Source organism: Hyposmocoma kahamanoa, unplaced genomic scaffold (genome assembly GCF_003589595.1).
Source record: "Hyposmocoma kahamanoa isolate Upper Pololo Valley unplaced genomic scaffold, ASM358959v1 78, whole genome shotgun sequence".
NCBI lineage: Eukaryota > Metazoa > Arthropoda > Insecta > Lepidoptera > Cosmopterigidae > Hyposmocoma > Hyposmocoma kahamanoa.
In genome coordinates, this window is record NW_020653945.1 from 17,014,412 (window position 1) to 17,028,354 (window position 13,943).

At 38.6% G+C, this 13,943-nt stretch overlaps 1 protein-coding gene across 1 annotated transcript in view; it reads right to left on the reverse strand.

Moving 5' to 3' along the window:
* Window positions 1-11,955: 11,955 nt before the first annotated feature.
* The window catches only part of LOC113232905 (decapping and exoribonuclease protein-like), a 22,960-nt gene continuing 20,972 nt past the window's right edge, over window positions 11,956-13,943 (reverse strand). The window contains exons 3-4 of the mRNA XM_026467800.1: window positions 12,772-12,910; window positions 11,956-12,195 (exon numbers count right to left, since the gene is read on the reverse strand). Of these exons, the coding sequence (XP_026323585.1) occupies window positions 11,959-12,195; window positions 12,772-12,910 (376 nt within the window). The 3' untranslated portion in view covers window positions 11,956-11,958. The remainder of the gene's footprint in view (window positions 12,196-12,771; window positions 12,911-13,943) is intronic.

Sequence of the window (13,943 nt, forward strand, 5' to 3'; positions counted from 1 at the left end):
TCGTAGGTATAAGATATTTTAAAGAATTGGACTAAGTACAGATCCCTGAGGAAGTCCCCTCCATACTAGGCTGAACATTACACGTAGGAAACACACCTCAGGACTCTATAGATATGGTGAACCATTTCTATGTGAACGCCGGTCCTAATCTAGCACACTCCGTCATGCAAGCCTCGCGGTCTAATCCTAGTCGTTACTTGGTTGAACGATGTAGTGGTGATTCATTTGTTTTATTGGAGACGAATGGACAAGAGGTAGAGCATTTAATTAACACTGTAAAAGCAGATTGTGCAACGGGATGGGATGGTATTTCTAGAAATTTATTAAGATGATACAAACACCTTATTATACCGCCGCTCACTTATATATGTAATTTGAGCATTTTTACGGGAGTCTTTCCTGATCAATTCAAACGGGCTATTGTACACCCAATTTACAAAGCGGGGGATCGAAAACTTTTAAACAATCATAGGCCCATCTCTGTCCTGCCAGGCTTGTCAAAGATCCTCGAGCGCATTCTAAACAACAGGTTGGTAAATTATCTGGAAACTGTCCAATTTCTATCAGGTAACCAGTACGGGTTTCGATTGGGTAGATCCACTTCTGACGCAGTCCATAATTTGGTCGATCATGTTGTTGTCAGCTTGGATAAGCGGTACGGGTGTTTTGGTGTGTTTTTGGATTTGGCTAAGACCTTTGATACTGTTTCGATACCCCGACTTCTGCATAAGCTCCAGGTATTGGGACTGAGGGGCCTGCAGTTCAATATTTTTAATAATAATAATAATAATAATTATTATTTATTTATTTAAGATCATTGATCCACTTTGTTAGTAACAATCAAAAACTTAGGACTATGTTAGTAAATTACACTTAATAAAATAATTAAAATAGAAACACTTAAAAACAAATATTACAAATTTACAATAGGTACGCGTAATTAGAATTCATGTCACCAGCCCTTCTTGGTGACATGAATTCTGGTCCAGTGGCACAGTATCGGACACGCTACATTCTCCGATATGGTGTTCAGAAGGCTGTTACCGTTGCCACGCATCCTGCTCATGGTCGACGAAATGCGTTTCCGGACTACTGCGTCAAAACCGTCGGTACGCGCTTCCACAAACATGCCGGACGCACTACAGAACGGGGGCAGCCGCAACAGCATTCTGAAGGTGTTATTATGGTTATGGATAGGGATATCCAGCTCTAAGTTATCTGTGAGCGCATCGGTCACCCAGTGACCCAGGTATTTAAACTGCTTCACTTGCTTGAGAGGAGCACCATCTAGTGTAATAGATGGAACAGTGTTATATGTTTTCGTGCCCGCCTTGAAAACTAGCAGCTCACTTTTCTTAGCATTATACCTGAGTCCATGGGCCACCGCATATTGCTCACAGATTTTCAACAACCTCCTCAAGGCACCGACTGAGGGGCCCAACAGCACCATATCATCAGCATAACTAATATTGTTGATGATACGGCCCCCAATCGAGCACCCCACCCTAGCACCGCTGAGCTGCTCAATTAGTCCGTTTATGTACAGGTTGAACAACTTGGGAGACGTCAATCCCCCCTGCCTCACCCCGCTGTGCAACCTGTACACATTCGAAAAACTGTTTCCCCATCTCACGACATTCGACTGGCTTCCGTACCAGTACTTTAACAGCAACAGGTGTTCTGTTGATAGAGTAGTCTCTGAAGCAATTTTCCTCCAGAGTACGTCATAGGAAACCAGGTCGAATGCCCTGGAGAGGACCAGAAAACAAGCAAATACAGGTGTGCGTCGGTCTGTATAGTAGCGAATGGAGTGCTTGAGGCAGTACATTGCAGACTCTGTGGAGAGTCCGGGTTTGAAACCGAACTGAGCGTCATGAAGTTTCATATTATTACATAACCGCTTATTTATTTATTTATTTTTATTTATTTATTTATTTTAAACACTAAGAATATTACAAAAATATATATACATCACACCCTTAAACCTACATTGGTTTGTCCGGGTGCTGCACGTTCTCCTTAATTACATCTTAATTATCAATCACCGCATCCAATACTTTAGCCGTTATTGTGGCTAATGAAATGGGTCTATAGTTTTCTTTGTCCGACACATCTCCAGTCTTGTTCTTGGTAATCGGAACTACTATAGTTTTCATTAAATTTTCAGGCATGTACGATTGTCCAATACACAAATTAAAAAGTAGGGCTAACACTCTCGGGAGATGTACACCTCCTTTCTGTAAATGCTCCACACTGAGACCGTCGTGTCCAGGTGACTTGCCGCGAGTCATATGCCTAATAATTTCCGCGATCTCCTTTACTGTAACGTGCTCGAATGAGTCACCTGAACCGACCCCCGCGGGGGGCACTCCCAGTGAGGGGCCAAGAGGAGATTGCACCTGGAAATGTTTCATGAACAAATCTGTTATTTGACTAGGCTCACTGACACCATTGACGCTCACAGGAATACCCGGTTTGGGGTTCAGTTTGTTTGTGGACTTCCAGAAACGGTCAAAATTCTTTTTAGAGTGTTGAGAAGCTATAATGTCCATTCTAATTTGTTCTTGATTATTTTGACACCATTTTAATTTCGTTTTAAACAAACTTCTACACTTACACACATTTACAAAACATAACCCGTGTCTAGGTCGCCCCTGTAAACACCATAAACGAAAATGTAGTTGAGCCTCACAGTAAGCGGCCTTAACGTGTTTATTCCAGCCAACAATACATCTACGCTTTCGGTTACTAACATTACGTGTTTTGCTTGCAATTGCAGCATTGCTTAAAGAATTAATTATATTGTTATACAATTTGTCTATAACGTGTCTATGACTCACGCTAGAACACATTTTATCAGCACAAAACCGAAGGTCAGGGGGATAGTCAACATCCCTGAGCAACGTATTACATACATCCATATATTTATTTATTTGCACGTTATCCTTTTCGCCCCACTTTACCCTATTCAAATCATTAGTTGTATGAACGTATTTGGATTTTATTACGTTAAAATTACAATTTATTTCTAGTGGGAAGTGGTCAGACCAGAATACATCATAAAGCACTCTTACACCTACAATAGTTTGTTTGGCTGCCTCAGTCACTACACAATGGTCTAGCCAACTTCGCGATCCATATACATCACTAACATAGGTGTACGTACCTGAGTCACTGCCTAACATATCCAGGTCTACACACGATCAACACTGATCCTTGCAGAAACTCACTAGCTCCATTCCAAACACTTCACCCGGATGGGCATTAAAATCCCCTAATACGTACACTGACTCTATTCCACTATTGTCTATTATTGCACTAATTTCACTCAAACATTCGACAAACTCGCTTAGATTATTAATTGCATTCGTGGGCATATACACACATACTACGAGTATGATACGGTCACCAAGTGTTATTTTGACTGCTGCGAGACGCACATTATTGCAAGGTATCACCGTCACATCAGAGAAAACCGATTTCTTCCACAAGATTGCTACACCCCCGTACGGTCTCCCACGAAGGATTTCTGACGTCGTGTCAACAGCAGATTTACCAGTAAAATCAAAGTCAGCATCGATACCGCCCAATAACGCGACATCATGCGGCAAAAGCCAGGTCTCCTGTAGCGCTATCAAATCAGCCGTCTGACATAAGCCCCGTATGCAGTCAACAGAACGCATAGCTGATCTGCAGTTAAAACTGACTAGTTTACATATATTGTCACTGTTATTATTCATTACTATTAGCTATATTTTCATTTCTAACAAAATCTTTTTTCACATAATTATAATCATCATTCTTAATGTAAACAAAACGACGGTATGTTACGCCCTCAGGCCACAGTCCGTCGTTTAAGAATAACTGCAACTTGGTGTGTGGTACAAACACTTTGTATGCATTATAATTTCTTTTCTTAGAACTTTTAATTTTCTTTAGAGAGATAGTTGTATCCGTTTTTTGGGCAATGTAGTTAATAATGTCTTGCTCTGACGTCTGTTTATCGACATTGTTTATAAACAGAGGGATCATGATATCGGCCGATTTAAACTTCTGATTTAAGTTTTTTTGAGAGCTATCTCACAGGTAGGTCCCAATGTGTTAGAATTGGTGATTATACTAGCGTTTCCCAACTTATCACCTTTGGGGTCCCTCAGGGAACTATTCTGGGTCCTACTCTTTTCCTGGTGTATATTGATGACCTTTGTAATTTAGAACTTCAAAACTGTAAAATTTTCTCATATGCTGATGACACTGCACTGATATTCACCGGGGTAAATTGGAATGAAGTTTATCAATCCGCCCAGTTGGGCTTTGACGTGGTGAGGGAGTGGCTAGAAGACAATCTGCTCACACTTAATGTAGACAAGACTAGAGTGGTGCCTTTTTCTATACGTAACCATACTCTACCGCAAAACTATCTTAAGTTTGCTGTTATCTCCACCCAGGTGCCGGGATCTGAGGCTGTCGTTTTGAAAACTGTCAACAGCATAAAATATCTTGGTTTGCTACTTGACTCTACACTCAACTTTAGACAATACTTACATCTACTGTCAGCGCGCATCCGTAAGCGAATTTATATTTTTAAATGTCTTCGTCATGTGGCAGACCCCAACATCATGAAAATGGTGTATCTTGCTCTAGTACAAAGTTTACTAACCTATTGCATTACTAGTTGGGGTGCAGCTGCTAAAGGTAATTTTATTCTTATAGAAAGAGCGCAAAGAGCTTTACTAAAGGTTGCCTGCTTCAAACCCTACCGGTTCCCAACGAGAGATCTTTACTCAAGTTCTAACTGTTAGACAGTTATTCGTTCTCTGGACTGTTTTGAAGCAATATTCCCTCACTCCGTACGACAGCGCCTCTAATAGACGACATTGCATAGTGGGTACTTCTGACCGTCTCAGGACTGCCTTCACTCATAGATTTTTTTGTTTCCTGGGATGTTTTCTGTACAATGCACTCCACCGTGAACTAAACATCTTTCAACTTAATAAGTTCGAATGTAAAAAAAAGTTGGCAAACTGGCTGCAAGGATTGAATTACGATGAAACTGAAGCTTTGCTTCATCCGATTGCATGACTCAAGGACCTATTTATTTATTTATTTTTGGTGCTTTGGGTAGAGTAGGATCTCTATATGTATATATATATATATATATATATATATATATATCCGTAACTACGCACACGCGCGCACATACACATACACAAACACACACATAATACAACACGCACTCACAGTCAAATATCTTAAACGTGCAAAAAAGTTTTTAAATTTAATTTTAATTTAAGTTTGATCTTTTAGGTGTGTATAGTGTGTTGCTGAGTCGTATCCTTTTCCTCGCTTGAGCCACTACGCACACTTACTAACTTAAATTAATAAATCACTTGTTGTTTTCTTTTTAGTTGTAATTTTAGATATAAGTGTGTGTAGTGTTTCAAATTCAGTGAATAAACTTCTTTCTTTCTTTCTTCTATAGTTCAATAATGTCAAATGTATTTTTTCACTATTTAAATGTTTTTCCTTTATAAACAATTAATCTTAGTAATACCTTAAGATTGTCATGTGTCACTTCCAAGGGTGAGAGCCTGGTGACTTGTAGTACAGGCGTTAAGCCTTTAACAAGCACCAGCTCCCAAAAATAAGTTATTGCATGTATCTTAAATTACTAAGAACTATATGTACGTATTTATGTGGAGGAATAAACATTATTATTATTATTATTAACATAACAGAACCGCCGTCAAGACATAAATTGATGCGCCTTTCAGACTACATATTGATTACAAAATTTGAAAGTAATCAGGTACATTGAGATCGTATTTTTTTTTGTAATAGATATAATAACATTATCCTACGCTGCACTAATGTCTACAAATGTCAAGAGTACTGACTTGTTATTAGTAAAGGCGAGGCGAATGTCAGTAACCAACATGCTAATACCGTTATTTTTACTTTTACTAAATCCAAATTGGTTGTTTGATAGTAATTTTTTACTTTCTAAGAACCATTCCAATTTATTTTTAATTAAATGTTCTGCAATTTTAGCTACAGAGGAAAGGGCTCATTGCAGCCGATCGGACGCAACGTGCATCCATCGGTTACCCGCCGCCCTAACCAGGTCATCCGGACACCTAGTAGGAGGTCGTCCCACTGAACGCCTTCCAATTCGTGGTCTCCATTCAAGAACTTTTCTGTCCCAACGGCCGTTAGTTCTACGAGCTATGTGCCCTGCCCACTGCCACTTCAACTTGCTAATCCTTCGAGCTATGTCGGTGATTTTCGTTCTTCTACGGATCTCCTCATTTCTGATTCGATCACGTAGAGAAATGCCGAGCATTGCTCACTCCATAGCTTGTTGAGTGACTTTGAGCTTTTTTATAAGGCCCATAGTAAGTGACCACGTCTCAGAGCCGTAGGTCATCGCTGGCAACACGCACTGCTCGAAGACTTTGATCTTCAAGGACTGCGGTATTGTGGACGAGAAGACGTCCTGGAGCTTCCCAAAAGCTGCCCAACCGAGTCGGATTCGACGATTGACCTCTTTCTCGAAGTTGGCCCTGCGTAGATGGAACCTTCGAGCAAGGCTGAATTAAAGAGCCTCTGAAGGACTCTTGGTACCAGTGTACCTTGCGGCGGGTCCGGAAGAATTTTGACCCAACCGTGTGGACAGTCTCCACCAACTTCTTGCTAATCTCGTCCACAGAGAAGCAGTCCTGTAGGCAGTCGAAACGATTTTAAAGTTCGAGCCGAAACTTTTCGGGGACATTTATATGGGCACCGCTGGGTCGCAGAGTGGACTTCAGAAGTCGTGACCTCTCACGTTTAACATCAATATTCGACAGGCTTCTTGCCATCCTGTGATCGATTCTAGTTTTCAGCCTATTGATCACCGAAACAATGTTGAATATCTGTCTCTTGTCGGTCAATATGAAGTCTATCTCATTCCTTGTGACATCATCGGGACTTAACCAGGTCCATTTTGAGGCGGTTTCTGGAAGAAGGAGTTCATCATAAAGAGTCCTTTGCCATGAAGTCGACCAGCCTTTGGCCCCTGGAATTTCGCTGCCCATAACCAAATTTCCCCACTCTCGGCTCATCAACCATTCGACTGCACAGTTTGGCGTTGAAGTCCCCCATGACAACATTGAAGTATGTTCTGGAGGTATGCATGGCTTGACTTATGTCCTCACACATAACCTCTACCTTCTCATCTGGGTGTGTCGAGACCAGTGCGTAGACCTGTATGACCTTCAGCGAGTTGCGCTTGGATAGTGTGAGTATAAAGTAAGCAACCCTGCTCGACACACTCCCGATGAATGTAATGTTTCCAATAAGGAATTTGTGGACGATAAACCCGACACCACCCCGGGACTGCTGGTCACCTTCCCTGAAGTAGAACAAGTTGCCGGATTTCAGGGCTATCGTGTCCTCCCCCTCTCTACGGACTTCCGACAGCCCCACGATATCCCAGTGCAACTTGTCCACCTTCTCTTCCAGCTCGACGATCCCCTCGTCCGACCGCAATGTGCGTGTCGTGCGTTGTACATTGCCAGGGCCAAGGTCGTTCGACGGTCGAATCCCACCCGGAGATTAGAACCCCTGGTGCCAGAGCTTCCACGACATCCGTCAGTGCCTCGGTTGCTACTGGCGCCGCCGGGCACTTGGGGATGCTTTTCTGTGCTATACCTACATTCGGGGGTGTTAGATCATTTCCCCGCCACGCTCTGGTCCAATGCATATTGGCAGGTGTTGGTAGGATAGTGTTATTATATCCATATTACAAAAAAAAATTAGATCTCAACGTACCTGATTACTTTCAAACTTTGTAATCAATATGTTGTCGGAAAGGCGCATCAATTTACGTCTTGACGGCGGTTCGTTATGTCCAGCCTAGTATAGAGGTGACTTCCTCATGGATCTGGATTTAGTCCAATTCTTTACAATATTTATACCTACGACCTAGAGGTTGCTCTCCAGGACAAAGTTAGAATTTTACAATACGTCGACGATTTGCTGTTGTACGCATCTGATACTAACATTCCTAGTATTTTTTTGTGTTACGTCATTATTCCGGCATTTATGAACTGTTTTTGATGATTCTTTTGTTAGAAAGCGGGTGCCTCAGTACTGATTCCATTTAAATTTGAAGAAAATATTCCACCTCTAAGGGTAGCAAACTAGGGGATGAATCCGGTTTCGCGCTCTTTCCGGCAACCGATTCCAATTAAACTTGGCAAATAGATGTACAGGTTCCACTCTTCTGTTCTCGATCTTCATTAATTCAATTTCCCGCAGTCTAACCTCATTCTACCACCTGTATGCAGATGATTTACAAATTTACACTCACCGGCAACATCAAAACCTGCACGAAGCCATTGAGGAAATCAATAATGATCTCCGTCATATATATATATATATATACTCCATGTATGTCAATATGATACGATAATATGGTCTCAAACTTAACGCAACGAAAACGCAAATGATTGTTATTGGGAGTTCTAGAATGGTATCCAAGATAGATTGGTTTCGTTTGCCACACGTTATTATTGACGACACCTACATTAAAATTAGTGGCAATGTAAAATATCTGGGTATACTCATTAACAGGCAGCTATCTTGGGCACCACAATTAGCCGAGACCAGTCGAAAATTATTTGCGTCTGCCGCATCTCTTAGCCGGTTACATAACTTCTTGCCTATTACCACCAAAATTGCGCTTGCCTAAACACTTATTCTTCCAATTCTCGATTATGGTAATGTCTGCTATCTGGATTTAACCGAAGAACAGGTCAACAAGCTCGAATGTCTACAAAACTTTTGCATCCGTTTCATTTATGGTCTTAGAAAATTTGATCATGTTTCCATTTACCGCAAGGAGCTGAAGTGGTTACCCATTAGACTTCGTCGGAATGCTTATTCTTAATCTTCTTCATGGCATCTTATTCATTCCTCACACACCACCTTATCTTAAGGAGCGATTTGAATTCGCCCATCAGTCCAACCCCCGACTTCTGCGCTTATCTTCAACTCTCCAGCTGAAGATACCCTTGCATACCTCCCAGTACTACAACAAGTCCTTTACTGTTCAGGCTATTCTTTTGTGGAACGCTTTTATGTTTTAGAAATTTTATTATATACAGTTGTAGGAATATATAGTAGTTTATGATATTCATATATATGTATTGGTTTCATTATTTATAAATATATTTATATTTGTATTTATTTATCGTTTTTCTATTCATTGATTAGTAATTCTTCATACACCGCCGTCTTTTTCCTGTAAGTTATAAAATTACTTCCATGCAAAGGTTGTCTGGCAGAAATCGCTTAAAGCGATAAAACCGCCCATTGTATTACCGCTTATTTTTAATTTAACTGTATTTGATTTGTTTCCTTTTTGGGTGTACAATAAAGAATAGAGTATTGTATTGTTTTAAAAAAGATTGCGCATTTCATTTCCCCAGTGCTCACCCATCTTATAAACTGTTGCATCAATACAGGTTCCTTTCCCGATGCTTTTAAAAAATCCATTGTGCATCCAATCTATAAGGCGGGGGACAGACAAAGTGCTAGTAACTATAGGCCTATCTCTATTCTCGGCTCTCTATCTAAAGTTTTTGAACGCATTAATAATAATAATAATAACAAAGCACATACTCAACATAGCCCCGCACTAGGGAAAACCTGTGTCGCGGGTGCCATAGACACACATACAGACAACCACAAATTACACCCAAACTCACGAGAGAAATAAATGTAGACCATACAAATATTTCTCCCGGCCCGGGAATCGAACCTGGGACCTCTGTGTGGCAGTCCGGTATGGTAACCGTTCGGCCACGGCCACTATACAGATGATGCTGTTCATGACTTTACAGATCTTTTGGTTAAAGAACTTGACAGGGGAAAGAAATGTATCTCTACATTTATCGAACTCGCGAAAGCCTTCGATACAATCCCCGTCTCAGGCCTCATAGAGAAGCTAAACAAAATTGGCATTAGAGGAACCCAATTGAGTTTACTTACAGATTACCTCACAAATAGAACCAACGCGTCAGACTTGGGGACTACCTGAGTGACGAACTCGTAGTATTGTCGGCCCAACCCTCTTCCTGTGCTAAATTAATGAGCTCTGTCAACTACAAATACCTCACTGTAACATAATTGAATACGCAGATGATCTCTTACTTTCAGCGGTGATTCTTGGAAGGAGGTGTTTATCCGCCCAAAAGGGTGTTAATATTGTAAATCATTGGCTAGCAGCAAATTCCTTAACACCGAATGCTGATAAAACGAAATATATAATTATAAATATATAATTCTGGTGTACTGTATCCCCATTTGGGGTGCGGCGTCAAAGACTAAATTCTTAGAGTTGGAACGAGCACAACGATCACTAATTAAAGTTATGTACTTTAAAACGATTAGACATTCTACTGAAGACCTTTATCACTTGAGCAGTCTCCTCTCGGTTAGAAAATTGTATGTGCTGTTAATCATTATGAAAAAACATAAGATTGTACCATTTGACGCAAATGTGGACAATAAAAGGAGGAAAGATAAGGTACCGTATTTGCCAGTAAGCAATACACTAGATGCTCGGCCTATCTGTATAATAAAGTAAACACAGAACTACAGATTTATAAAAAAACTATTTATGAGTGCAAATGCTTGCTAGTGAAATGGTTGAAAACCCTTAGTTATGAGAATGTTGAGATATTTTTGCAATAACGTAAAGTCTAATAGGTACAACAACCACAAACTCTTTCTTTAATCTACACCTTACAATTACAAATAATACAATTCTAACCACAGTAAAATTTATACTAATTGAATATTCGCCGCATTTATTTGTATATGTAACACGGAAGAAATACTATATATTAAATTTGACACAATGTGTATATATTTATGTGTCTGTATATGTTTCGTATTTATGTAATATATATTTATTTTAAAGACATCAACCTACTCTGTATAAATATGTAACCCAATCACTGTTTCAAAATAATAAAACTAATATAACTGCTCTAATTACCTGTACTGTACAATTTAGAAATTTGTAAATTAGATGTAGTAAACAGATATGGATGTAGAAGAGCGGAGTCTCCTAACACAGGCATTGCTATGCTTAAAAGGAGATTCCAGTCACTAATACTGTAAATCTAAACTTGAAATGAAATAAATGATTATTATTGTTATTATATAACTTTCTCCATTCGTAACTCATCCTTTTTCATTGGTTTATAATATTTATACAAGGACTATAATATTTATACAAGGGCTCTTTTCCCCTCCGCTAGTACCTGCTGCTACAAAACCATAAGTAAAACCGAAAGCATTCGTTATCTAGGTATAATTATTGACAGTAACCTATCCTTCTATCCACATATTTGTAAGTCAATGTATCCACATCATAGATTTAGTACATAGGTATCCACATATACAAAATTTATCTAACAAAATTTGTAAACTTATTTATATTTTTAAACACCTACGAGATATAGCTGACAACAAAAACTTACGAAATGTATGTCTGACAAAATTTATCTAACAAAAGTAAACTTATTTATATTTTTAAACACCTACGAGATATAGCTGACAACAAAACCTTACGAAATGTATGTCTGGCGCTGGCGCAGTCTCTTCTTACCTATTGCGTCACGTCTCGGGGTGGAGCTGCTAAAAGTAATCTCATCATCATGATCGAGTGACTGTTGGGTGAAAGTAGCATTTTCCAAAACCCGATTTTATCCTACATCTCAACTCTACATCGAAGTGTAGTGAACTTACTATCGGTTCGACAGTTGTACTTACTTCTAACTCTAATGCGGCAACACACAATTATTTAGACTGTGCTACTATAAAATTTATTTTATTAAAGAAATAATATTACGACTTCTTGTGAGGAGTAAACTAGAATAATACTAAAAATCAATACGGATATAATTATATATTTATTTTCCTTTTAGCTTGCATGTACCACTCTGGTAAAATGATATCATTGACACGAGTAACTTTGATTAATTTATTAGCATCAATATCAAATTGTATAGTTATTGGTTCAACATTTTTTAAATTGTAGTTCTTCTCAAGAGTTTTAGTTACTTCATTTTTAAAGCATAGCTGCGCAAATGTTAAGAAGTAGTCCAAAAAATCTACTGCAGTTTGAGGATCCCACAAATTCTGAAACAGCATAAAACGATAAAGGATTATATTTTGTCCTTTGCCTTGTTGCAAAATTACAAAGACTAATTTCCGGTCATTAACGGTCGGAATAAATGGCGTATTTTGGTGTCGGAGGCCAAGATCCACTTCATTTAGAGTAGTTAGCGAAATAAGTAAGTAATTTCGATTGCTGACACAAATATTGATGTCAAAAGTCAATATAGATCCCCTATTTCAAAATTCAAAAGTACAACACGACTGATACACCTGCGGATCTTGACTCCCTCCCTCTCCATCTAAACGTCTCACTCCACTCTTGCTCAGTCAGTACAATTGCCACAGCAATCAAGAATGTTCTTCAATAGATTTTTGAGTTATTTTCCTATTTTAATTTAATTTGAAATTTCTTTACTAGTCTGTCAGAGTAGCCACTTTCATTGTCCTTGTTTTGAGAGGTTCACAGATATTTGTGATGGTTAAATTGTGGGTGTGATGGCTGTCTGATCAGAACTTTGATAAGGTAAATACAATTTACATACATAATTTTGTTACTATTTTTTATATTAGCGTGTTATATAAATTTAGGTACATTACCCTGCAATATCTGACTATTTCTGTAGTGTAAAACCATTGCAATCTCTGTATAATGCCTTCATCATTCCTGTATCCCACAAGAAGACCCTTCAAGTCTGCTAAATAGCACTGACACCAGCATCTGAATAGTTTGTATTTTCTAGAACAAATAAAGTAATAAATATAAACCATGAAATGGAAATTGCCCCTAGATCTCGTGGCTTAATCATCAAGGGGATTAATATGGGATTAATTCATTCAATGCAAGGTTTGAAAATAGCTTGATCAGTTATGAATATTTTGTTACTGAACATCTGATTTTCCAAGTAATAAAGAGATGGTTAGTAATCATTTGATGGCCGATGAATTGCATTAATAATAGATATTATTGTTATAAGCATGGACCAATAACTCAAGAGGACTGCTAATCGTCATACAAGATAGCGTAGCCGGGTATTTAGTACCTATTGGTACACTAGATGTCGCGACGATTACCAAATAGCTATTTTGTAACGTTATTTTACATTGACACATTGATTCTATCAAATCTGCTTCTAGTGATAACAAACACGTCAACTAGATGGCGCTATATTTTACCTCAAAATGGATATGCACCTGGAGTCGTATACAAATACATTGTAAAAAAAAACAATCGCAACTCACAACGTTTCCATCCTCTAAATAATAACTAGAACACTACTTTGTCTATTCTAATGCCATTTAGACATATTGATAGTTTAGCTTAAAATTATTCATATTTCAATGTTACTGGGTGTAAGAAGCGAGAAAAAACAATGGCTACGGTGATTTTAGGCTGAGAACACCGAACGTGCGAAATAATATTTTTTAATTTTATTTGTAATTCCAAGAAGTATGATATCGCAGATATTGCATTGGTCCCAAAGGGTCATATCGGAACGCCACACAGTGGGCCCAAATTGATAATTCTTGGACATAGGAATAACTTGTGGAGTATCGAGCAAATTTTTCTTATGTGATATATAATAACATTCCTAACAACTTTTATTCTTGTATGATTTCTTGAAAAGTTGATAGATTCAGAGAAAAAAAAATTTTTGTATGGACAAATATACATTTTATTTTTTATCTCAAAATATACGAAAATCTAATGTGCGTCGGTTACTTACAGTATAGTTCCCATCATTTTCTATGTAGAAAAAAATAATCCGTCT